Raw genomic sequence first — 27,447 nt, forward strand, 5'->3', positions numbered from 1 at the left:
CCTCCCTGCCCAGGTTGTCACATCCAAAAGAGACAGTCACTTAGACATCAGAAACTTAGACCTCATCATAGGTCATGTGACCTTTTGCGGTAACAGTTTGCTCTTTTCTAACATTTTTATGAACCGCTGCTGAACAAAATGGCTGTAGATGAGGCAATGAGATAAGGCAATTGAGAACATCTTAACTTGCCGCCTTTGATGCCAAAACCACTTCCTCATGCACCGGGCCCTAAAGTGCAGTCTTTCTATATGCACTGTGTCTGGAGATTTCACCTGCAGTGGTGTTATCAACTGGTCATGAGGGATGCTAAGAATTGTAATTATTTTTCAGCCGGTCTGTCAGGCGGAATGGCTCTTTCCTGCTTTGTCCCGAATGTTATATAATTTACAGAGCAAAGCTCAGACTCTCTCTGGGACTTGATGTCGTCTGAAATCTAATTTGAGATCCTACAGAGTAACTGTGATTGTTTTTATGCTAAATTTGAGGTTTTTCAAGTAGCTAGAAACAATGTGGTGTACCGTTTTGTAATCTCAACACCAATATTATTAGCGGTGCAGTGAGTATAATAACTTACTAATTTAAATTGAATGAAATTAAATGAAAAGGCAGATATGAGCTGACTGGGCAGTGTCTAATGTCTAAAGGGCATGTTTAAAATAGCCCCAGTAATTTGATTAAAGTGGGATAATGGGGGCCTTTGTGATGTGAAGAGCCAGGCTCTACATCAAACTGCATATTGCGCTCAGATTTGGGCTCTTGAAAGAATTTTTAAAACGGCTTGTGCAGCCTTGGTATCTTCCAGTTCATTACATAAAATCTCCATTAACATTCACTGCCCCCTCTCTCCATTCTCCCCATTCTCCTCCCCCTGAAAATGTCCATTTGGTACAGGCCACAAAGCCATAACCCAGCGCCTCTGTCCTCAGCTGCTAAATACAGTGCAGGTTCAGTAGGGAGGCAGTGGGTGAGTTTTGGCTCAGTCTGTGTGTGTGTGTGTGCCTGTGGAAGTAAGAGTAAAAGGAGAGTTAACTATTTCCAGCCTCCGTCCAAGACTTTCACATGTCTTCAGCTCAGGGAATGACACAAGGATGAATTGCAAGTGAAAGATTAATGGACCCCCCCCCCAACAAGCACACAGAAGTATATGCAAACGGATACCCAGTGCAGATCACTCCTCATTTTGCTCACACCTCCAGTGCACTGACCAGGACACAGTCATGTCTTCATCAGGGTCCACTGGTCACAACAAGCATCTGTCATGTAAGTAAACATATGCATGTTGTCTTGACTGTCTTGATTAACTTTTTGTAGGTAAAATGTGGGAACTCTGATGTGTTATGGGCCAAGCAGCAAAACAAAGAACAGCATCATCAATGGAATCCATGCAAGTTTTACCAAGTTAAAGAATAAAATTAATCTGCAGGGCTTACCTACATAGAATGGTTTACATTTGGGGCTCTGGAAGTGGGTTACCGTCCTGTTAAAAAAATAAAAACAAATCAAATCCATAGTGCATACTGCGTATGAAAATAAAATGCTTTAGCTTCTGAGTTTCCAGCGAAACAGACCTGAGAGCTTTGCCTCTCTAAACCCCACTTTTAGGCGTAAGGGTTAACAGTGCCCCCCAGATAGAGCTGCTGGGGGCCAGGGGAGCGGTCTTCAAAAGTCCTATGCTGCAAAAATGGGTCCAGTATCATCTGTGACACAGCTTTCTCTATTGGAAGACAAACTCTTAAGGAGCATTTTACATGTACAGATGCCGATTTCACATCGGAGGTTTGAGTTAAAATAATGTTAGCTGGCAGAAGGTGCCTGGCTGAGGTCTTACGGTAGTCGCTGCTTCCCACATATTCCAGAAGGCCAGAGTATTCTTGAAATTTCTTTGGTTGTTATAATTTAATAATGTTCCTCAGCCCTGAGGAAACTCAGAGCTTCAACCTGGCCTTAATGCAAAATAAAGAGAATTGATTTCATTTCAGTATTAACAGTTAGGTATTTTTGGGCTATGATGGTCTGTGCAGGGTGGCCTACTTTCACTCATCTGCTTTCAGATTCGCGCTCATGCATGAAATCTTATGGCAAATCTATATTATTCCATTATAAACCTAAAATTAGCTACATCTAAAGTGTTGTGCAGTTTGCAAATCCTACAGACTATTTACGAAGTAATTAAACTCTTACATACATGTAAATGCGTGTGCAGACTTGCCTTGAATTGAAAATCTCATACCAGCCAGCTGACCGAAGTTGGCAACCCTGTCTGTGGAAATTGATTCTTGAAAGGCCGGTTGTTACAAATTCTCTGACTCCACATGGTCATGTTTTGTCTTTGGGGCATTGGAATGTTTTTTTGGGATCAGCAGTTGGTCACTTGTCCCTGGACCCCTGGAAAATTACCTTTGGGAGTGGACAAGGAGTTTGGTGGGCAGCATTCAGGTCCCAGCAAGCACTGTCACAGACGCTGGTAAAAGTAAATTCTGCAAATCTGTTTTGACATGGGAAGGACAAAAATGAATGTTGGCAGGAACAGTACTGCACCTGTCCAAGTCCTATCACGTAGTAGGATATGAAAACAAGCAGCTTAGATCTGCTTGAATGATCTTAGGCGTTGACTGAAAGAGGCTGTATGGTCTTGGTATTGACTGCACTACTCTGACAGCGTGTATGATTCATGCATCACGCTTTATATGCTCAGGTGGTAGTTTAGTCTATGCAATGAGACCTAAATATGTGTAACAGGAAAAAAATTGCCTGAAAGTAGGGAAAACAAGAGGAGAGGGGACAGGAAACAGTGTTCCCTTTTATTAGGGCTTGTGCTGTTAAGCTGCTCAGATGCAGTGTCCTTTCCACTGTGCAGTGCAAACAGGGTGGCAGGGTTTTTTGTCTGGGCTATTTGTTGCAGGCATGTTGTACTGAGCATTATGTAATGCTTTTGTGACATGGATCCCATGAGAGAGACTATTGGCTTACAGCCACTGCAGAATTTCCTGTAATATAGTCCAGCTGTCCAGCTTTTCACTCTGCTGTGTTGGGCCAGACTTTTCAGGACTTCAGCTGTTGAATGACAACGGTGGGTGTAGATTTGCAGTGGGGGCACTTTGAATGTGACGGCGACGGGTAGAGAAGATGGTCGTCACATGACAGCACATTAGTTGCCCTCTGTTGATATCAGTGGCCATCTCACTGGCACACCCATGTAAGTTAATGACAAACAGAAAATGTATTAAGTGCAGCCATCGCATTTAGTCCCAGTCGGTCTGCCTGACAAAGACAGTTATTTTGGGGGGGAAAAAAAAACCTGTTGTACTGAAGCTGTATTTCCACAATAACTAATCCACTCTAACTTAATCCCGCAATTGATAAAGAAACAGCAGGCTTTGTGAGAGCACTCTGCCCCCTCAAGCTCTCTCTCTCACGCATTCCTGTGCCAGGATCGACTCTGGCAGAGTCCTCAATTCTCAGGAAATCTAGCCCAGGGCTGGACGGCTTCTGAGCAACCATGACTCAGAGAGAGAGCGTGCCAGAGTGCTGAAATCCCCGAAATGCAGCCACATTCCCTCTTTATTACACTCAGCCAAAGGGTGAGGAGCAGGCTGGACACCCTCACAATAGTACAAACAATTACACCCAGTATTAAAACGCAAATTACTCTACTTGTATGTTTCCTCATGCGATGTTTTCCTGAGTGGCACCATTGTTATTATTATTTTTTTTTCCTATTGCTGACAGATGGTCTGCTTTCGTTTTTAGCAGACGAAAAAAAAACATCATCATCATTGTTATTAGCATTTGCCTGCTGGATCTCTCATGAAGCGTGGTTCATCTGACATTTAGCTACAGTGCTGACGAAAGGATTTCAGATTAGATGAGTTTTTCTTTTCAATTTAAGAAAAAAAAACTGTTTCTTTTCAAAGTTACTGCTGTAAATAGTTCTTACATCAGTCACATTCATAAATGTTAGTCAGTCAGAAGATGCTTCTGTCTCCATCACTGACTTTCTCTCCATCTACTACATTTTAGCAGCTGGGGCAAGTCCAAGATATCTAAATCCTATTTACTTTACATGAACATAACATCTCTCATTCTGACTGTAAATAGACTAGAATTGCTTCAGGTGCTTCATGAAATCTTGAATCATCATCTCTGGAACATCTTAGACAGAGGAACTAAAGGTACTGTACTGTTACATTGTTGCAAAATGGACTGATAGTGCTGTTTGATCTCAGCACGTCCAGGTTTTCTGTTTTTCATCTGTAGATTTAGAATCAGTTGCACAAGACAAGATAGATGATAGATAATTCAGCTCTGCTCCTAATAAAGCCAAGTTGATGTGGCTTTATGAAGATAACTGCTAAAAACATCACTGTCTTTGACCGGCTGCCAAGGCACATGCATTTGCTAAATAGCACTTTCCAGTGAGTGATTTGCTCATTTTACTTGCCATTGAGTTATGAGCTTCAATGTTATGCCTCTGCAGTTCAGGCAGTCCCCAGGTTACAAATGAGATCCTGTCCCTCACATGTGTAGGTAAGTCGGAACAATAATAATACTGTACATAATAATAATTATACAGTAATAATAAAAGTGACTACATACAGTACTGTTCTGTACCTCGAGCCGATGAACCACTGAAGGCGCACAATGTTTTCACGGGCATCAAAAAGTAGTTTATTATTACATACCATGACATTTACCCCACACTTTTAATATAACAGGCTTCATGGCAGTCCATTCGTAAGTAAAACTTGTCCGTAAGTTGGACGTTCTTGACCCAGATATGGCCTCTATATGATAATAAATTGCCCAAAAATACTTCAGAAGAAGACATGAAGTAGGAATTCCCTTGAGTCTGATGGCAAGGTACTATTTACAAAGGGACTGTGATTGAGTGACCTAGACTGCACTAATCAAAGGCTAATTAATCTTTCAAACAGTAGCTTGTGCTGTTATCAAGTTAAATCCCAGAAACAAATTCCAGACATTAAATACCCCCTTGCACTCCAAGAGTATTTGATGTCTGGAATTGGTTCCAATGTTAGTTGTTCTTTCTCAGCTTTCCAATGAGAACAGCTGCTCATGACTATTTCAGTGGAACCAGAGACCAAGTGGTGTGGATCAAGAGGAATATGCGGACCTGGCCAAGAACTCAGGCCTGTTGTACAGTTAAAATCTTCTTGTCATCTGAGAGGAGTAGTGATGGCCAAACTAAAACCACAGGCAGTGGTTTTTTTTTTTGCATCCATCTCCAACCCACAACATGGTTAATGATGATGTCACAGTGTGAGAGAGTGAGCCCTGTACTGTTCCACACCTGTCAATGATTGGTTCTCCTCTATTATAAGATGAGTCAGGGCCAGGGGCAACGGTTAGTAATCTGACCCTGGATACATTGGGGAGTCTCTACATAAAACACCTGCAAAGATAAAACTATGGGCTAGCCAAGGACTGTGAGGCACTTCTTGTGATCTGCAGTGTAAAGAGGAGGTGGTGCAGTATTGCCACCAGTAAAGAGGCTCTGTTGGAGGGTACAAGAATTCTGTTGTTCACATATTAAACTATTCTCTTTTATTACAGGCAAGGGTGCTGCTAAAAATTTTGGACCCAATGAAAGCCAATCACGTCGTTCCCCAGCCCAGACCAATCCAATTATGTTATAAATATTTTAGGACCCCTATCACTCAGGGGTTCTTGGAATCATCTTAACTTTCCCACGATTTTAAGGTGTTGTTCTCACTGATTTAAAGCTGCAGGGCATGTAGAGGTGATAGTATGCCAGTCAAACGTGTACATCATAGTTAACTCTGGCTTGACACAAGGGTGAACACATGGGAGACAACTTTACACCTGGATAGTTTTGCTAATGACAAGTAGGTCTCAGTCAGAGAATGAGCGTGTGTTACTGGTCATGGGCCATGCAGCATACCTTTGTGTGGGTTATATCCCCTGGGAAAGACTCAGAGCAGCACATGCCTGGATCAGACGTCTCGGGAGAGTGTATACAGCTCTCATCTCATGTGAACCAAGATTGTCGCAAGGGTATTCTGAGCAGACATGCAGAAAACCAGCAAACCTCACAACCTCACAACCTTTACTGTTTAACTACAGAAAAATAATACAAACAGATAGTCCTCAGACAGCCCCATAACTAGAAAGGAGTCCTTCAATAAAAAAACGATCAGTCTAAGAGATCCTCTAGAGTCTAAGATTCAACAGAGAGAGAAAACTGGCAAGCAGAGTTAATCCAAATATTACACTCACAGTGGTCTCCAGCACTCCAAAGAATGTATTTAATGACTGGGTACAGTCAGAGGGAACCAGTCAGCAGAATCACTCGCCTAACGATCAGGTAATAGTCAGTAGGTGTGTTCATGGGGAGGAGTCCAGAGTTTCTACTGCTTCAGGCTACTCACTGGCATGCTTTTCTGGTTTCGGCTTCACCTTGCTAGGGGTGAGACAGCACCCGCCCCTTGCTGGCCAAATCCCGGAGGGTTAGGGTTAGGGTTAGGGTTAGGGCCATGCTGATGGGCCCACCCAAGTGGCATCCAGCAGCCTCTGAACAGGGTAATCTGGGGGGGGGGACTTCTAGCTCATAGTCATATAGATGATGTGGGAGCATCATGGATGCCTTCTCCAGGAAATCTAAAATCTAAAAGCTCTGCCAAATCGTGATGCCGACTGGGATCTAGGGTTGCAACAGTATGAAAATATCCCAGTATGAAAACCATATATCCCGATATTGAGGTTTTCAATATATCAAATCCCCCCCCCCCCCACACACACACACACACAATATCCTCCCTGTCACTCAGTAAATAAAAAAATTATAGCATCAACTCATTTAATTTTATCCTTATTTATCTGTTTAGTCACACAAAATACATCTTGTCTTTTTTAACTTGCACAGCGTCAGTGACACTTCATCTGAATATTACCGTACGTAGCTTTGGCAGGTTACTGGCCTACAGACAGCTCACGTTTTGCATCGGGATGAAACATGTTCGGTGGTGTTCTTATTTTGCCCATTTTTACCACATGCTGTACAAACTGTCAAGTCGTTCCCAACAGTAACTGTCTCTTTCTGTAATTCCTAATAAATCCACATTGTGTTCCTTTTGGCGGATGGTACATTTGGCTGATAATGTTACTTGCACCCTCCATTTCCTCAGAACGCACCAACATCTTTAGATCTTTGGGGGGGGTACCACACCTGCACATGCGTTATGAAAATTACAGCAAATTGTCACAGTTTTTGTAAGTAAATATGGATTAATGTAAACATTAAATTCAGTGGATGTTTCATGTGCTAATAATATATTATTAGTGCATTTATGTGTGTCATAGATACTAACGTGTTGGGCCAACATCATTTAAACCCCAACAGCACTAATGATATAACCATTTAGTACTGTCATACCACGGCACCCTTACTGGGAACCACAAAGAAATCCATCCATCCATCACCATAACCGCTTAATCCAAACTGGGGTCACAGGGGGGACCAGAGCCTATCCCGGAAACAAGGGGTGCAGGCGGGAACCAACCCTGGGCAGTCGCCAACACAATTACAGGGCGAATTTAGACTCACCAATCAACCTGCCCAGCACACTTTTGGACTGTGGGAGGAAACCAGAGCCTCCAACGGAAACCCATGTGAACACGGGGAGAGCGTGTGAACTCACACAGAAAGGACCCACGACCAAACCCAGGATCTTCTTGCTGCAAGGCAGTAGCGCCACCGTGCCGCTCACCTCAGTCAAACGTCTCTGAAAACTCTAAAGGAGATAGGAGCTATGGGACAGAAATTCGAATCTGGAATGAAGTCAAATGCTCCTATACTGATGTTTGCTGGGAGAAGCCACAAGGCCTTTGCCTAAGAGAACTGGGGTTTGTGGCTCTATAAGGAAAGGCAGCCTAAGATCAGAGGATCAATGGAGGAGAATATTCTCAGCACAACCCCTGAAGGGTTCTGTGCAAAATTTAAGCCGTCTTGTTGCAAAGGGATGCCTATCACTGACCTGCATGCTCAAGGGAACTTCAAACTCTTTGTATGACACTTGATGTGCAAAAGTAATGTCCTTTAAATGATCTGTAGCCCATTATCAAGAAGCAGATATACTGAACTTACCTGGTTCTCCAGAGGTATTTCTTCTGAGGTATACAGCTCAGGCAATAGTAGGCAAGCAGTCTATTGGGGGGGGGCTGTGCCTCTCCAAAGAGCCCCTCCCTCCCTCAGGTGAGCGTGGGCTTTTCTATGCAGCTCTGGGCATTGAGCATGAAGATGTCTTGCACCCTGTGATACAGGTGTCTTCCCTCTTGAATTCATCTCTCTCTTCCCAAGTCAGCCAGGAACCTAATGCTCAGTATTTTATTCTGCCATCAAGTATCTCCATTGCCAGAAAACCATAAAATGTCTGGCTGCCTCCCAGTACGGAAGAGGATTAGGGCCACCATGAAAATATTATTTGAATTCTGACTTTAATGTCAGAATTCTTACTTTTTTCTCAGAATTCTGACTTTTTTCTCAGAATTCTGACTTTAATGTAAAAATTCTGACTTTTTTTTCTAAACTCAGAATTCTGAGATTAAAGTCAGAATTCTGAGAAAAAAGTCAGAATTCTGAGAAAAAAGTAAGAATTCTGAGATTAAAGTCAGAATTCAAATAATATTTTCATGGTGGCTCTAATCCTCTTCCGTACTCCCAGCCCCTGACTGTATCGTCTAAAAATTGTCTCAATAGTTGAGTCAACGGGGTGCTATGTTGATAAACCAGGTATTTGACTCACATGTGGAGATTACCCATTCCAAGATCTTCCCAACCAGAAGTATGGTGTTGTACAGTCATGTGAAAAGAAAGCACACCCTTTTTAAGTTTGATGGTTTTTACGTATCAGGACGTAATAAAAATCTGGTCCTTAGCAGGTCTTAAAATTGGGTGAATACAACCTCTGATGAGCAAAAACACATGACATATTACACCGTGTCATTATTTATTTAACAAAAGCCAAAATATAGAAGCAGCGTGTGAAAAATGAAGTGCTTTACTGCTTCCTTAGGAATTAAGGGGGTAAGTAACAGCCAGGTGCTGCTAATCAAATGCACTTGATTAATTGATCATCAGCAAGTGTGACCACCTCTATTAAAGCAGAAGTTTTAGCAGTTTCCTGGTCTGTAGCAATCAGGTGTGTGTTAATACAATGTCATTGAGGAAAGACATCAGTAATGATCTTAGAGAAGCAAATGTTGCTGCCATCAATCTGGGAAGGGTTATAAGGACATTTTCAAAATAATTGAAGTGCATCATTCTACAGTGAGAAAGATTATTCACAAGTGGAAAACATTCAAGATGGTTGCCAATCATCCCAGCAATGGACATCCCAGCAAATTCCATGAAATGGAATGACCATGCAATGCTCAAAGAAATTGCTCTATAGGCCCTGGTTAGCACATTAAATGCTAAAGTTCATGACAGAACAATTAAAAAATCAGTTTTTCACACATGGCTTCTCCAATTTTCCATTATTAAAAAAATAATGAAACACTGGAATCTGTTGTGTGTTGTTTTATACCTGAGGTAAGATTTAAGTTACTACAGAAACTGGTAAGGACCCGGGGGCTCATGTATAAACGGTGCGTACGCACGAGAATGTTGCGTACGTCCGTTTCCAGGCTCACGTTGAGATGTATAAAAACAAAACTTGCCATACCGCTACGCACATTCTCACGGCAGCTCCAGACACGGTGTAACCACATTTCTGCTCGGTTTTGTAAACGGACGTCACTCAGTGGCAAGTCATTGCTACTGTGGTTTCCCTTTTTAAACTCACAATCATGACGCTGACTTTATCCAATACACCGACATTAATTGTATGTTGTTTACAAATGTACGGCACCTGATTTTTTATCAATTTGTAACAATAAAACGGTGCAGAAAATGACCGAACTATTACAACTAACATGGCAGCTCTTGCGTTATTGGAAGACATAGCTTAAGGAAGAATTAGAAGAGAGCACGTTTTCAGGGATCATAGTGATTTCTTGGCCCATGACGATGACTGGCTTCTAAGTCGATTCAGATCTCTAAGAGCAATCCTTTTGGAGCTGTGTGCTGAACTGGGGCCAGCTTTACAAAGGCAGACGATGAGGAATTGCACCATACCTGTTCCTTTACAAGTTCTGTCCACTCGCGGGTTCTTAGCCACAGGGGCTTTTCAGTAAGAACTTGCAGACCGATCGGGTATTTCTCAGTCAACAGTGAGTCGCGCCATGCCAGCTGTATGGGACGGCATAATCCACTTGTCACCCAGATATATTAAGTTTTCTTACATTGTGGTTGAACAGGCAAACATTAAAGCACAATTTGCAGCGATGTCCGGTTTTCCCAATGTAATCGGAGCCATCGACTGCACGCGCATTGCTATAAAGGCACCTTCAGAGAACAAATTAGCTTATGTAAATAGAAAGCACTTTCACTCTATTAATTTACAAATTATGTGCGATTCGAACATGTGTCTCGTTAATGTTGTGGCTAGATGGCCTGGCTCAACCCATGATTCGTTCATTCTCAGAAACAGTAGTGTTGGAAACAAACTTGAAAATGGGGTGGTACGTGATGACTGGCTGCTCGGTAAGAAGATTTTTCCCATCTTATAATTTGGCCCAATATTGTAAGCTTTGTTTGATTTAACCATTTGACAACTCCTTAGGGGACAGTGGGTACCCACTGAAGTCGTGGCTTCTCTCACCGCTCGCAAACCCACAGAGTGAACATGAGCGGCGTTATAATGATGCCCCCCATTCTCGGGCTCGGGAGCTGATACAGCGCACTGTAGGTCAGCTTAAAGGCTGTTGCCGCTGCCTGGACCAGACCGCTGGGGTGCCGCTATACAGTCCGCAAAAAGTGTGTCGCATTGTACACGCATGTAGCGTGTTGCATAATCTGGCACAAAATCGTGGCTTGACGGTATGAAGAGAAAGTCTCCTTTTGACTGTTCGGCCAGGAAATGACTCTAGCTGCAGCTTGAAAAGTAGGAGACGCTGGAGTTAAAAACCCTGAAGTCTCAGGAGAACCATCAAAATGCTGAAGTGAGAGCCTGGTCACATGAACCAGAAGAGTCTCTGTGGACCATGGCCTTTTTGGTTCATGGGTACTGGGAACTACGACCCACCAAATAGACATGCAGCACTTTCTGCACAGACTGCATCTGGCTGCTCCCTCGCATGCACCTCGACAATGATAGAACTATGAAACAATCTTGAACTATGAAAGCAAAATGCATGATATCAGCCTAAATCTTTGTAATCAATTCCTATTTCCTATACTTACACCACTAGCTTTGTTTAAATTGCTTCTAGATATAGATAAATATTTAGACTGACATTAAAATTTTATATAGTTTATATCAAGGGCGTAGATTTGCTCTGGACATTGGTGGGGACCTATGACTCCACCCCCCCCCCCCCCCCATCCCCTGACCCACCCACCAACCCCGCCACCCCAACTCCGTCCACGGAATGCATGTTTTTTTAATATGCTGCAAAATGAAAAATCACTTTACATTAATACTAGCAATGCTTTGATTGATATTAATCCACTCGAAATGCAATTCATTAAGTTAAATTAAGGAATAGTGTAATGTCAAAACCCCACTAGCATTAACGTTAACTGTGGTCGTTACTTTGATGGATTCACTAGCGAACTTGAAGTGACTTACACTTTTCTTTGAAAGAAAGCTCCTTATGTCCAGTTTCTTTTTTTTTGCTGCCGCCATCCTCACATGTGTCACCCAACACACCTTCTTGCACGGGGGAAAAAATCCACTGCATTTGGCGCTGCTTGTATCTGAACGCAGCCACAGCCTCTCACGTGATAGCAGGGAAATGCACAGCCAATCAAAATGTTCATATGTGTTTTGGGGGCGGGAGGACTCAAGGAGAGAACGTGATTTATCCCTTTCTGCGTGTCTAGGTTAATGTTGACAGCACGATTGTTTTTTTTCTTTTTAAGTGGATTAAATTATTGGTGGGGACATTTCAATGGTCGGAGGATATTGGTGGGGACACATCCCCTCCGTCCACCCTAAATCTACGCCCCTGGTTTATATAAATTTATATGCCTTGTGCCCATAGCTTCCAGGATAAGCTCTGGACTCCCCGCGACCCAGTAGGATGAGCAGTTTGGATAATGGATGGATGGGATATAAATTTATATAGTTATAATTCACTCACCTACCTAATTTTGTACCTTGCTGTCCTCTATGCACTCAAATAACTCAGCTTCTATTCTTAGCCAAAGTTTTATCGTACAGTAATGTGTATTTGGAAAATAACAGTGGTGTTGTTGGCAAACTTGATAATGCTGTTGCCCTTGTGCTTTGCCACGCAGTCATGGGTGAGCAGACTGTACAGTAGTGGACCGAGGCAGCAGCCTTCCTGAACACCAAACGTGATGACTGTCAAAGTCAAAGTGATGGCTGGAATCTGGCAATCTGGCAATTACAGGGAGGCCATGCTGAACTTTCTTCTTGTTGGAACACATCAATGGTTTGCTAAAGGAACAAAGATTTTTTTGCAATTACGTTATGGTAAACCATCCATTAAATGTCTTCCTCCTTGACTAGCTACACCCAGGGCTAATTAAATCAATGTGGGAAGCCACAGCGTAATTAAGCCATCCATGTTCTTATCAGTGAAAAGTAATTATTGTAAATCCACATTGTACATTACTACTGAGCAACCAGACACAAATGAATGTACACGTTTATTAAAGAATAACACATCATTTGAAATATTGCACATTACATTTTTGGAGGAGGAACCAAGATGTCAAGGTGGAGCAATAAACTCTAAATCTGAAGACAGCTGCTAAAGTGAGTGTGAAAGCACCCATGGAAATACCTGAGAGATTCTACCAGGGCTGGGAACATTCCACTAAGCCTGTTCTGTGCAGAAGGAGTTACATAACAGCCCATCCTCCTGCTGCATGCAGAGAAAACGCGTGTCGGTATGCATCCTGACACACGCGACATATGGCAGTTGACTCCTATCCAAGGAGGAAGAATGGTTTAACATACTAATTACTGTAAAAACTGACAGGCCACTACAGTTCGTTAAATGTAGCCCTGCCATCATTAATCATTTAGCACAAACCTTCCGTTCAAAGTACCATTTAGTGACGCATTGGGCATTGGGCAGGGACAGCTCGGACGGAAGGTTTGTACAGTACAGGCAATATCATCGACACCACAGGAAGAAAGGCATGTAAACAAAGGCTGAGCATGCAGTCTCTGTATACATAGAGCCAGAAGCAGGGATCAAACTCATTAGATGTGAGGCCATATTTGTTTGTTGACAAAGTAGTCATATATACTAGTGGCCCAAATTGTGGAAACACAGTTTTTAGAGATTGCAGAACTTTATTCCAGTTACTCCAGTTACTTATTTCATCATCCAATATATATTTGTAACTTTCCTTGATTCTTTATAAATATTACTGCCAATATTCCTGTAGTAATTTTTAAAGCCTAATGTTAAAGTGCTAAGTGTTTCCACAATTTTGGCCACTATTGTATGGTCACATCAAGAAAATAATACACATAAAAGTGTCTCTTTGGATAACTGTTTCAACTGTTTAAACAATAAAGCACCAGATATCAGTGTCAGGCAGTTGCAATCAGAAGGTACAATGGAAATGGCTGATTGAAAGAGACTTCGTAAATTAAGTGAGCAATTCTCAAACAAATCTATCCCCTGTAGTGACTGAAAAGCTACTAATGGGTTTCTGGGAAAACAGGGTCTTGTTTTGTTAGGCCATGTTGCCGATTTCTTCAGGAAGTGGAAATCTAGCTTGAAATGACCTCCATGCTGCCATGTTAGTGAGAGATGACTAGTCAGAGTAGACTCTCATGTAGCACTGCAAGTAGAAACATCGGGGGCTCGTTTAACACTTCCTGTTGAAAACTATTTTAAAAAATGCATTTACAGTACTGCTCTCTTGAAAATTTGATGCAAGCTTCTACTTTCTGGACATTTATGACCCCGTGTGCTGAAATGTCACTTCCCTAAATCAGGTCCCAAGGTTTTCAAAGGCAATTGCAGAATAACACTGAGCCCACATTGAAAGGGATTGCTCAAGCACGGAGATTTCCTTATTGGGGGCACGGAATAGAGGCTTCTCAGTACCGGCTTCCTGTGCTGAGATGCAGCCAGGCCACTGCCATCGCCCTGTGGTTTTGTGTCCGCCTGAAAAGATTCCCTTATATTGTAAGGCTGAGTGGGGCTCCTTCCTTTCTCCCTTTTTGGTGTGGGAACGCACGGCAGGCCCCTCCTGCACATCCGGGGGAGTCCCATTCATGACGGAGCCGGGCCTTATCCCGCCCCCTGGCTCTGCCGTCCTGCCCCATCTCCAAGGCATTTTCTCCATGGCCGTTAACGGCGGCCGACGCACAATCAGCCTCTCGTCTGCCTCGTTTCCGTCTCCCTCGCGTCCCCCATTCTGCAGCTGGCAGACAGAGGCCAATGTGCTGGTGTTTTGCATTCAGTGTTTGTCAACATCTTATTCATTATCACACATCAAATACGTAAGTTGAGAAAAGCATATTTTTTTAATATTTACACATCCGAAAACTTATTTTCATTCATTCGATTAATCTGGGTAAAACGTCCCCCGCCGAAGGTCATGTGTCCTCTTTAGATCCAGTGAAGAGCAGTCGGGTGCACGGCTGCTGAGACTAGGTCTGCTGGAGTCTGCTTCCCCCCTGTGGTAACTCCAGAACTGAGGCCTCTGGCTCTCTGATAGGAGAACCTGCAAAGCAATCAGAGGCTACAGAGGCCACTTCTGCTCTCTGCCGGTATTGTCTATGGCGTAAAATTCTCTTCTAGCTCAAGGTTCAGATTAGAAAAGGATTTTTTTAGAAGAACTCAGCAAACTTCCTTACCCATCACAGTTAACTATGCATCATTCTTTTTCTGAGCTTTTGCGGTTTTATTTTTTGTGAACATGAAATGAAAAATGAAAAAATAAAGAATTTGGCCAGGCCAACCACATTTTTAATTATATATTGGTGACTCTATCTCTATTCTCAAAGAAGCTAAGTGTTTCTCAGGTCATTACCAAGTTATGTAACAACATGACATGCACATTGTATTCGGGAAGTTTCTAGAGACTCTCCATACAGCCAGAACCAGATGTATACAGTAAGTATCTGCAAGGGAAGGGCACAGAAACACATGCAAAAATACACACACGAACACATGCATGCATCCCCCTTGCAAATAGACAGCTGCGCATATGCCTGAGGATAAATGTTCTTAGAACATTTACCAAAACTGAAAGCAGGAAAAGGAAACCCAAGTGAACAAATACATTTAAATGGGTTTTTTTTTCTTGAACTTATGAAACATCCGTTGTCCTCCTGAGAAGGAAAGTTCCTGACCTTTCACATTGTTGTTTTTACTCTTTAGATTTTATAACACTAGCAGCATTCACTAAAGACCGCAGTAACATTCTTCCCCTAGTTGCTGATCGGTCCGGGTCACTAACTTCAGCTGAGATGACAACGCTCTGCAGGGCTCTTCATATGTTCTAACCTATACATGATGTGGAAATGGAATTTTTAGGTGGGTAAGGAAAGGAGTTTTTAGGGTTTACAAGGTGTGGAATGAACAGAGAATATGGTGTTTGAATGTTAGAGGCTTAGGGTGTTATTTAACAAGATTGGTATCTCTGTGTTTGTCACAAAAATATGCAAATTAAGGTGAGAATCAGACAAGGGTGTGAAGGCCGTGTTGAAGCTCTGTTTATTGTGAGGAACTGCTGTCATAAAAGAGATACTGCTGGGGAGGAAAACTGCAGGATGTGGCAGATGAGGTATAAAAGGAAGCTCAAATAAGGTATGAAAGTAAGCTGAAGAACTGTGCGTACTTTCTGAAACATCTTTGTTGTACATGCGATGTCTTCCTTCGTCTGACTGAGTTTATTACAGAGTGGCTGCAAAGCCTCTGTAACAATGATGCCTTAGTTTTATACATGGTGGGTGTAGAGAGTATAATTACTACTGACTAAAGCTAATGCTGTTTTCATGAAGAGACAATATTATTTGAACATCTTTGCAATCACCCATGTTCAAATCACTTATCCTAAACAGGGGTCGGGGGGAGGGGGGGCTATTTCAGGCAGCATAAGGCACAAGGGTAGCCATATACCCTGGAAGGCAGGGGTACATCCTGGATGGATAGGGTGTAAGGCAGTGGTATATCCTGGATGGATAGGGTGTAAGGCAGTGGTATATCCTGGATGGATAGGGTTTAAGGCAGTGGTACATCCTGGAAAGGTAGGGTATAAGGCAAGGGTACAGTCTGGAATGGATAGGTTATAAGCCAGGGGTACTATCACATTCTATGATCAATTCAGTCACCCCTTTAACTAAATTCAGGCCTATTAATTGCAGAAACAAACCAGATTCCCCTGAGGTAACAAATGACACTAATCATCCTATTGGGTCAAATTACCATTTTATAATTTGAAGTTTGATTACTTTGCACATCAAACACATCAAAAACACTCTGGTTCATTGTCATTTTCAGCCCCATGCCCCATATACTAATAAACCACATATCATAAAAATGGCGAAAATCTGAATCTAACCTGAAATGTGATTTATTTCATAGTACATCTTTCTAAAGAATTAGCACAATGAATAAATCACATGAGAAGCACAAAAGCAAGAAGAGAGGTCAGCATTCTGAAGACCAGGTTGTCTGATTGGTCAGGCTACACTGAAGTAAACAGTATTCCAACATGGCGGATACGGCGGAGCTGCTTTCAGTGGCGATTGTCCTGTTGCTGACACTTATGCAAGCTTAGAACCTGAGGGCATTGAGAGTTACATGAGCTAGGAGAAGAAACAAGATATGCCATTTGGAAATCTTTGACCAGTGAGCATTGTGCCTCTGCTGATACTCTGGACGTTCCCAGGTCTGTATTTACACTTCTAGCAAAAACTTTCCGTCTGGATTTAGCCCGAGTTGGTCTGACAGGATGTGTTCTTTCTGCTGTTACAAAAAAAGACATTCTCCAGCGGACTCTCAGGAGACAGATAATTAATAATGCAGATGGAAATGAGTTCCACCTTCATCTCCCTGGAGAACATTTCAGCTCAAGCTCATCCTGCTGTAAAAATGGCAAGACCTGAGTACAGCAGTTGTTAAATATGGATATTGTGCATGTCTCTGTTTCACCACTGCCCTGAATTGGGCAATTGGCAAGATAGAGAATTGATGTTTATTTCGTTCCAAAAATCCCTCGACACAAAATTAAGATGTTTTTCTTTACCGCCTGCAATAGACACTGATGGTGTTACTGACCGTGGGAGATCCATGGCACAGATGCCTTTTAGTCATTGATATATTTTTTTGAGCAGTGTGTTAGGAGCTGTGTAACAGTCAGGTCCTCAGCTAGTGGAAGACCGCACTGGGCTAACCTTTAATAGCATGTAGTACAATTACATTCCCCTCAGCGATAGTCAGTGGCCTATTTTTCTTTGTTATTTTCATGATTCTATGTTTCTGATTTTATAAAGATTACCCAACAGTATGAAGCAGTCCAGCTAAAACCAATTAGTCAATGTACTGAGACGAGTCGGAGGACAAAGGCATAACACATTACGAAGCTTTTCCAAATAATCCGCATCCTCTGATGTATCATAAAATATACTCTGATTAAAAGAATGTGCCTAAAAGAGGAAGCTATCGCAGAGAGGTAGATATTGTAGATCAGTTGGATAAACAAATAAAGCCCTGAGGACAAAGTAAAAAAAATTTACGTCAAACAAATCCTCCAAGAGAACAAACATCAGGCTCAATGTATCTCCTCATGCAGAGCGGCGTCTACACTTTGTGTAAAGTGTTTTCCTGCTAAAATGCTTATTTTTACTTCAAACTGAATCATATCTACGTAGGCTACTTCATGTACTTGTTATAAAATGTTTCATTTTTACATGCACTGCGTGCATTAACTTGTCTGTTTTACGCAGAAGATTTATTGTCATTCTTTAATCAAAACTTTGGGACTAACCCTAGAGAATATGACTGAATCAGACTACTTAACATTTTCTTTGGCATCATTTTAAAGTTTGCCAGTTGATATGTTGGGAGTGCAGAAACACACATGCATGCAGACACATGTATAAGCTGCACAGATTAGCCATCGGCTCAGGCCTGCGGGGGGAGGAGGTTTGGGGAGAAACCAGGGATGTCATTGACTGGTCTCTCCACACAGCACCTTGCTGAACTGGAACCAGATTAAACAGCCACAGCAGGCTGCAGGGGATTGTGGGGGCAAATGCCGCCCAACCGTCTTCCTGTGACTATATCTCCCTCCTTCATTTCTCACTGTTTTTCCCCTCATTTCTCTTCCATATGTGTTCCTGCCATTTCGTTTTGCTGTCCTTCTCATCTACTTCCCCTTCCTGTCTGCAGAGGTGCTTAACTCAGGTCCGGAGAGTAAAAGTCCAGACCAAGGCTTTGATTCAAATTCATTTTTTTTTATTTGCAAACAAAATAAAGTATATGTTAAATATGTGTAAATAGCAAATAAACTTTTTTTCAAAGAAAAACCTTACACTTTCTGTTGATAATTCAGCTCATGCCCACCAATACTCCCAAACTCTGTGGAAAAATTGTAAGAAAGTTATCATGCGCGTATGGAAAACTAAATTCAATTTAAAAATGTAGCAAGTATATTTTGGACTGTCAGAGTTTATTATAGAGTAAATTATTGAATTGAAATTCATTAATAAATTGTTAAATGCTCACCTTTTAGAGGTCAGTCAATACACTGGTCCAGCACTACCAATCCATGAGAGGGCCAATGAGGGAACTCCTGACTCTAGGTTGTAATTGGGTTGCCTGTAATTAACCCATTGTGGGCCCCTAGTAGTACTGCCATTGGGCCACTGTGGGATTTAAATGGGTTTGCCGAAGCCCACATTGCCCAGGGAAATGTAGCATGTTTGCTGGGAATGTCTTTCAGAGTTATTATAGTGACAAAAAACAAGTAATAGCTGTAAATGCTATGATCATATACTGTATGCTCAAAACTGCAGTAGAATATCAACCATGCTTAACTAATTGAATGTTTATGCCATTCTAACATATAATATCATTAACAGTCTTATTCATTATGCCCCCTGTACCATGACTTAAAACTGACTGGACAATATTACTATCAACTCTTCCATGGTAGAAATGATGAAAATTCATAGTACATGGAAATATTTACAGTTACTATAAAAACTTAACCTCACAGTTTAACTGTGAAATATCCATAGTTAAACTGCAAAAGTCATGTCTGAGATAACTGTAAAAAAACTGTCAAAACTGAACTTCACAGTTCAACTATATCATGTTCATAAATGAACTCTAAACTTCACTGTCAGAATTATTAAACACCAGAAGAGGTGACAATGAACTTCAAAGTAAAACAAGAGTTCATAGTTCTATGAAATGTCAAACTATAAACTTTATAGTAGAACTATGAATAATTACGGTTTGTCTGTAAAGCTCACAGTTTTGCACAGTTTGAACTTTTACAGTGCATTTTTTCTTAAAACAAGAGTTCACGGTTCTCCTATGAAATGTTCATGGTCAAACTGTAAATTTTGGAACTATGAATATTTAAGGTTTAACTGTAAACTTCACAGTTTTACAGTAAACTTGCATTTTTCCTGGGTACCTCTGGCTGTCTGTACACTACAGGCCTCTTCCCTACCAGTGGCTGACAGCTTTCGGAATATGGAGATGTGCTGCACCTAGGGAAATGTTGTTGACCAGTAAAGGTTGTTGTTGCTGTGTGAGTAGCTCTATAACTATGCTGCACTGCAGGAGCACATGGAAACAGTGAATCAACTGTAAAACTGGATAGGTGTATTTACAATAGGAGACCTTATTTAAACATTGCACTTGTATTTGACAGTTATAGAAATAGTTTTTATAATATAAAACTCCAACACTGTAGGGAGAAGCAGGTATCTGCATAAGCATGTAAATACATGCATTATTGCTATCGTTGTCATAGAGGATTAAAGAATGAAGAAGAATTAAAGAAAGGTTAATGTATGGTTTATTGGCATCCACAGCCAAATTTCTTTTCCCTGCGTTGGGTGTTACCGCACATTGTTCCAGACTAACCGTGACGGTTTGAGGGAAAAATAAGTGAACTGAGTTGACCTTAATGACACTGGGCTTGAGACTGTATAATTCAGCGGCTTTTGACCTTAAAGTTTGACTTAGGTGTGAGATGCAAAACACCCTCTTGAGGTGCTGGAGGACCAGGGAGCGAGTCAACAACCGTGCAATACGCTGAAGACACAGAAAGTAGATTGCCTTTATGCATTATTAGTTTTTTATATTGGTTTTGGTTAAATCATTCTGTATGGTAGAAATTATATCTGTATATTTTTACTTTAATTTCGTGTTATTTGCAGGTGGGACAGGACTTCGGTGGGTCACACTCCGAACTCAAACCCGTAGCTTTCGCTCCAGCCTCAGCCGTGTCTGTGTAGAGCTTGCGTGACCTCTCTGTTTAAATTAGGCTGCCCCAGGGTCTCCTCCCATAGCGAACGTGACGTTCAAAGTGGCTGGTATCCTGTACACCCTAACCCCGCATTGGAAAAACAGTCATGATAATCGGAGGGATGTTGTGCATATTTAAGCCCATTGTGTGAAGTTTAAATCTGGCCATTAAGAACATATGAACAGGAAGATTAACCAAATCATCTTGAGAAATATTTAGAAAGCAATTGAGCCACGTCCTCACTGCTACGTTTTTGCGTTTTCGCCTTTTCAGCCCCCAAAAACCAAGGCTCTCATAAACGCTCTCACAACTGAATACTTCTGAAAACTCAGCATTGCAGTGGTGATGAAAGAGATCACACTAGTTTTACCCTCTCATTGTCTGATTGGTCACCTGGTCACGAAAGTAAACAGTATTACATACTGTACAAATAGTATTACAGAGCGGCTATGGAGGAGCTAGTATATATGGCGATTTCCCAGACCTTTGTGTAGGCAAACAACGTGTCGCATTAACACAGAAGAAACCAATTTACACATCATTATGTCAGTGCACACATGCCCAATGTAGGCTAATAGCTATGCCATATTCGCAGGGTTGCCAACTCTCACGCATCGAGCGTGACAATCACACTTTCAGACTCTCATACTCACACAAGAAATCTTAAGGCAAATATATATTATTCCATTATAAATTTAAAATGAGCAAAAGCGTTGTGGTAGTTTGCAAACATTGCATTTACAAGGTAATAAAACTGTTACTGTACATACATGTAAATGTGTGCGCATGTGTGTGCAGACTTGTGTCAAATTGAAAATCTCACGCCAGGCAGCTGACCAAAGTTGGCAACCCTTTTCGCTGGTTTCGGTGTGTATGGGAAGACTGTAGCTCCGGCAGGACGGCTTCTGCATAGCGGAAGCTATTTGGCATGTCCCGGCCTGCCCCCCCAGCAGTTGTGAACAGCCCCTGTCTGTGTTTAGTGTAAACACTTGTTGTGTTCCCAGTTCTCACAAGTGCCCTAGCCTGTGCTGTATGTGATATCCTGACATGTCTCTAGCTGTTGAGTATTCACCCACCATGTGTGTGCCTTACCGTCCATCATGAAACCTCCCCACATTTCATTACCTTATGGTTGAGTGGATGTTTGGTGCCTATATTAATTCTTTTAAGGTGCAATTTTCCCGGCAAACGCGCCTCCTCATCTTTTGTTGCCACCATGACGCCTTGGTCTGTTAGACGCGGGAACGTAGCTGAGTTACATTTACGTAGTAGCCTTTTTGTCTCCAGAAGCTTGTGTATTCAGAGATGCCTTTCTGCATACCGATATTGTACTGAGTTGTTATTATTGCACTTACGGAATTTCTGTTAGAGTTAACGAGTTTGGCAATTTTCCTTTGACCTTTCTCATTGACAAGGTGCTTTTTGGCAACATAATTCACTCTGTAAACTCTGAACACTGTAGTGTGCGAAAATCCTGTTTCTGAGATGCTGGAACCCCTGTATCTGGCACCAAGAGTCAAACCACATTTAAAATCACTTGGGGGATTGTGATACAAAGCGATGTATTGAGTTAGCTAGGTTTCTGGAGGCTTATTTCAGAGTTTTGGGAACTAAGAATCACAGTTCACTTTTAAACAAGGTGTATTGGTAGCAATTGTCCCATAAAATGTAACGGGAGTACTACTTACACTAGTAATAATACTACTACTACTCCTTTCACCTTTCTAGGGAATTTTAGGGAATGAATTAAAGTCAAGTAGAAGAGGATATACGTTTTACTGACTCATGTATTTTGTGAATGCAGTGAAATTCTTGTGAGGGGGGCATGGGGAGGATGAAAAAAGTGAAATACAGTGTGTAATGTAAGTATAGTGTATATGTGATAATAATAAGTTATGTAGTATGGGAATGTCTCTGAAGTGGGTGGGGATGGGTTTTACAGAAGGCAGGATTATGATGAAGGTATGAACCCATCATCACATAAAAAGCCTGAACAGAGGTTCTGAATAGATTTCATACTAAATAATAATAATAATAATAATAATAATAATAATAATAATAATAATAATAATAATAATATGAATGTACAGTATGTATGGCATTCCTAATAGCTTTTCTGAATAGCTCAATAATAATAATAATAATAATAATATAAATGTGTGGATGACATAAATGGCATTTCATGTTTTCTGTCCAGAAAGGCATGTTCACTGTTGCTGAGATCATGTCCATCCATCTTGTTGCTAGTTTAGTCTTGTCAGCTTCTCCATGCATTATAACATTCTATAATCCACTGGATCTAATTATATCAAAAATATATGGTAATTTGTGCTTCAAGTGAAAATTCATTTTTGCTTTGATCACGTATACCTGATTTAAAATTATAGACACCTACTATTATATAACTTTGGAAAAAATTAAGAGACCACTGCAAATTTTTTTGTTTCACTATTTCTCAATTTATAGGTATGCACTTGTGTTAAATATACATTTTTAAAACTCCAACTTGGCTCTTCTTGATGAAGGGCTTCTTCCTGGCCTTATGAGACTTCAGTCCTGCTTCTAGGAGCCTGGTATAATCTTGTCCTAGCAGTGCACCTCACACCTGCACTTAATGTCTCCATTCTTTTTGAAGGTCACATGATGTCATCCTCCAATTCATGAGGCACTGTTGGATAAGTTGACAGCCATCTCTGCAATTAGAAAATCACTTCTGCCCTTTACCTGGCTGGTTTCTGGTCATTCCCAGTGTCTCCTGCTTCACTTTGTTCTTGTGTACTGCTGTCTTAGAAACTTTGAGCCTGGAAGCATCCTGCCGCTCAGTATATTCACAGACGCACACCCATAAATTGAGAAATGAAAAACTGTGCTGCGGTCTCTTAATTTCTTCCGCGGCTGTATATGTGCATCTCTGTGTGTGCTGTAAGTGCCCCCCCCTCTCCCCCCACCCGACCATGACCGTGTCTCTGTGACTGGCAGCGGAGACGGAGCACGCTCCGAGGCTGCCGGCCCTCGACGCGGCACAGCAGGTGAAGTGGCGGGAGAGACAGCGCTTCCTTGAAGACGCCTTCCAGCATGATGCGGACGTCCACCTGCCTGCCGCATGGCTGCAGATCGAGCACAGGCGACGTCAGTGCTGGCTGCCAAACTGCATGCCGTGACAGAACATGCCGCACTCCATCCAACGCATAGAAATTACATTCACTTCTGTATTTATAGAAAAGCAAAATATCATTTACATTGCATAAAACTACACTGCATATTATATAAGATATATAAAGTTATATAAGAATTCCCCCATGTTTAATGGTCCAGCCTTTGTTACACAATATAGTAGTAAAAGTATTTAGGCTAAACTAAGATGCAGTCTAATAATAAGATAATATAAATACAGAAACGCACAGAGGTTATGATACGGCGACTCGGAGGGTCGATGTGGGTGTCTGTGTGCCTCAAAGCAGCTCCTGCCGGCAGTATCTCCTCGATGGAGGTGAACATAGACATGTTGGAGCAGATGGACCTGATGGACGTCTCTGACCAGGAAGCCCTGGATGTCTTCCTCAACTCTGTGGGGGAAGAAGGGGTCCCTTCCCCTCCATCGTCAGGTATTTATTGTCAAGGTACAAGTGTGCCCCCTGTCAGCTGTGTCTGGGGCCAATTCTGTCACTATGTTGACCAAATGTTAGGAACCTGCTCCATTGAAAGAAGTATATTTCATGAAGTATTAATGATGATCCACGGGGGAATGTTCTGCTGGATAATGATTGGTTGATATTTATTTATGCTGTTATGTTTATATGATTAATATCTCTACTGAGTCTTGATACTTACCTTTTGACTCAAGCCTAAGAAACAAGTTGTCTTGTTTTATCTGGCAGCTGAATTCATAATATGTTTCTTTGCTTTTCTCAGAGATGCCATTTAATACATTTCATGCCAAGTGAAACATGTCTAACAAGTGTCGGCCTGACGTAGAATCACACATGACCGTGAAGATAATGCTGAAATGTTTAAGTCATTCAAACACAGTCTCTTGCTGTTTCAGAAGAGGATGATGATGAGGAAGATGCCAGTGATGAGGTTTACAAGGACGAGATCTTACTGAAGGTCCCCCAGACTCGGCGCATTTCATCGACCTCCTCCGGCTCCTCTGACCCTTATAGCCTGGACACCAGCGAGGAAGGGGCGGAGACTCCCGTCGTCCAATCAGACGACGAGGAAGGGCAGGGGGACACCCTAACACAGGAAGCAGCTGCTCCAGTCAAGGATGCAGCAGAGAAGGACAAACCTTCCCCCCTGTCATAGCTGTGCAGTGACAGGCTTTGGGGAAGAAAGTGACTCATTCTTGCATGGGACTATCACAGGTCTACCCCTCCCCTGGGTGACCCCAACAGAACCCATAAAGACCCATTACTCTATATAAACACAGTCATGAGAAAAAGAAAGCATACCCTCCTCCAATTCTATGTTTTTATTTATTAGGGCCTTAATAACAATTGTGTAGTCCCAGTCAACTTCTATATTCAAACAAATACAACCTCGAGACGGAAATGAAAAAAACACACTCAAATATGTGGTCATTTTTTTTTTAAAAAGTACAGCAACATTTAGAAACCATGTGGGGAAAAATAAGGACACCTTCCTACTTCCACAACATTTAAGAGAATATTTTGTAGCCAAGTGTTACATATAAAAATGTATCAGAGTAGTTAATCATTAGGATAATTACTAGTTAGGTTAACTGGCATTTCCAAATTGCCTGTAGTCTGTTATTCTGAGAGGGTGTGTGAACTTTTTAACACACCGACTCGATGGATGTCTAGAATTATTGTGAGACTTGTTTTCTGACACACATTCACAACATACAAGGAAACTGATTTGTATGATAGTTTGTGTTCTTGATAACAAGATATAGGAGTAGCAACAACAAAAAGTACACTTTCTTCGCGATCTCATCTCTGAAAGCATGTAAAGTGTAACAGTTCCTTACCTAATCCATAGGGTAAAGTTAGGATCTCAGTCTTTAAAGATATATTATGTAGACATGTTGATAAATCTGTTATTCTCTATAGAGTTTTAAAAAAATAATAGTTCATTAAAGTCACGAGACAGTTATTACAGCAATGAGGATAAACAAAACATGAATAAGGAGCTACTGAATATATTCAGGTTTACATTACAATTTAAATGCTTTACAAACAGATAACATGCTTTAACACTTTATTGTTGCAGGCAGTAGCATATCGTATGTCTAGAAATCCCCCATGTCTTTGACTTTATCATTAAATAAGGTGCCACTCTTTCCTGGTTTATAATCCTGGCTGGATATCACTGAGCTATTCCGGCATGAAGGCTAATGTGCATTTCTACAGACAAGTGTCAAAACCAGAAAGAATTAGTCACTGGGGAAATGCCATCTCTCTTTCACCTGGTTACAAACAAATTAGTAGTTCATATCTGTCTTGTTAATTACAGTAGATGAGTAATAATAAAAAAAGTCTTCATGAACGTACACGACCAGTCAAAAGTTTTTGCACAAAACAAGTTTTTACCACTTTCCCATTTATTTCATAAACTGCAGTTTAATTATTGTTGGTAAACATTTGAAAGTTGAGTGAACAACTATAAATGAAAATATAAGTCAAATAAAACAAGTTTCCTTTATAACATAGAAAAAGCATGTAACAGTGCATGTCTGGCATCCTATTAACTGGTTGTGTGGTGATGGCATAGTGAAATTTTAGGCTGTCCTTTAACTTTAAATGCACTACTTAACTGTTTCATCCTGTGAGACAGAGCAGTATTTAATGTCCCTTATAACTGCTACAGGAGGTTAATTGATGAATCAAAGATATGCCATTTTCTTACTAATAAAGGTACTCAAATGGTGAACATACTGTATGTAATTGTTAGCAAAAAAATTATATTGAGTGTCTTTTTGGTAAATATGTGAAGTAGCATGCAAATGTAGAAAATCTGAGTGTGTGCAAAATTTTTTGACAGGTAGTGTATCTGCACAACAGTACTGTGTGTGTGTGTGTGTGTGTGTGTGTGTGAGTGGGTTTACCTATCCTTATGGGGACACAATGTCCCCATAATGTGATAAATATCCGGTTTTTTTCCCTTATGGGGACCGGTTTCATGGTCCCCATAAGGGAAAACTATTTTATAAAAATCGGTGACTGCTATGAAAAAACTAAAAATGCAAAAACTCTTATATTTTGTTTGGTTACTTATGGTTATGGTTAGGGCAGGGTGGAGGTTAAGGTTGTCATAGTTAGCGTTAGCATTTTTCCCATTGAAATGAATAAGTGGTCCCCATAAAAATATGTTTACCCTACATGTGTGTGTGTGTGTGTGTGTTGGCATTGTGGGGCATTGCTTCTGTGTTTGAACGACGAACAAAACTGGTTTTAATTCTGTCGACAAGTGTTATTGGACTCCTTTATAAATGACGTGTGTGTGTAGAGATACCAAGGAAAGAGGGGTTAGGAGCTTCAGAAGGGGAATTGTGGCACACCTGGGCCAGAACTTTGGGAATGTAATCCGTCCAGGGCTTCCAACGAGACAGAACTTGACTGATATGTTGATGGGGCATTGAGGGGTTCCGCAGTCACAGCGCCAGAGTATGAAGACATGCAGCTCCCATTGTGCAAAAACAACCAGAGTGACAGGAGTTTAAGCCTTTGCATATTGTCTTCAGCATGGCAATTCAACACTTCACAGAGACTACACCTCCTTGTAATCTGTATGTAATAAAATGCAATTGGTTCCTATTGTTGTTCTGATTCATCATTCATAGATTGCTGCCTTTATCAGCACCAACAGAATACAGTACATAACACACCTCTATAATTCTCATTATCCTACATCATGT

The 27,447-nt window shown here is 41.3% G+C and overlaps 1 protein-coding gene across 2 annotated transcripts; it reads left to right on the top strand.

Annotated features, from left to right (window-relative positions):
* The first annotated feature begins 911 nt into the window (after positions 1-911).
* Positions 912-27,344, top strand: LOC111840519 (dysbindin). Of its 2 annotated transcripts, none has more exons than XM_023805442.2 (4): positions 912-1,261; positions 23,550-23,699; positions 24,032-24,190; positions 24,616-27,344. In XM_023805442.2, exons 1-4 carry the CDS (start codon positions 1,219-1,221, stop codon positions 24,873-24,875), a joined length of 612 nt encoding a protein of 203 aa, XP_023661210.1. In that variant the 5' UTR covers positions 912-1,218; the 3' UTR covers positions 24,876-27,344. The 2 variants fall into 2 exon arrangements, with proteins under 2 accessions (XP_023661210.1, XP_023661211.1); XM_023805443.2 differs by having other exon boundaries at positions 24,032-24,175.
* Positions 27,345-27,447: the final 103 nt, after the last annotated feature.

The sequence above is a fragment of the Paramormyrops kingsleyae genome, chromosome 6 (assembly GCF_048594095.1).
Source record: "Paramormyrops kingsleyae isolate MSU_618 chromosome 6, PKINGS_0.4, whole genome shotgun sequence".
NCBI classification, from domain to species: Eukaryota; Metazoa; Chordata; class Actinopteri; order Osteoglossiformes; family Mormyridae; genus Paramormyrops; species Paramormyrops kingsleyae.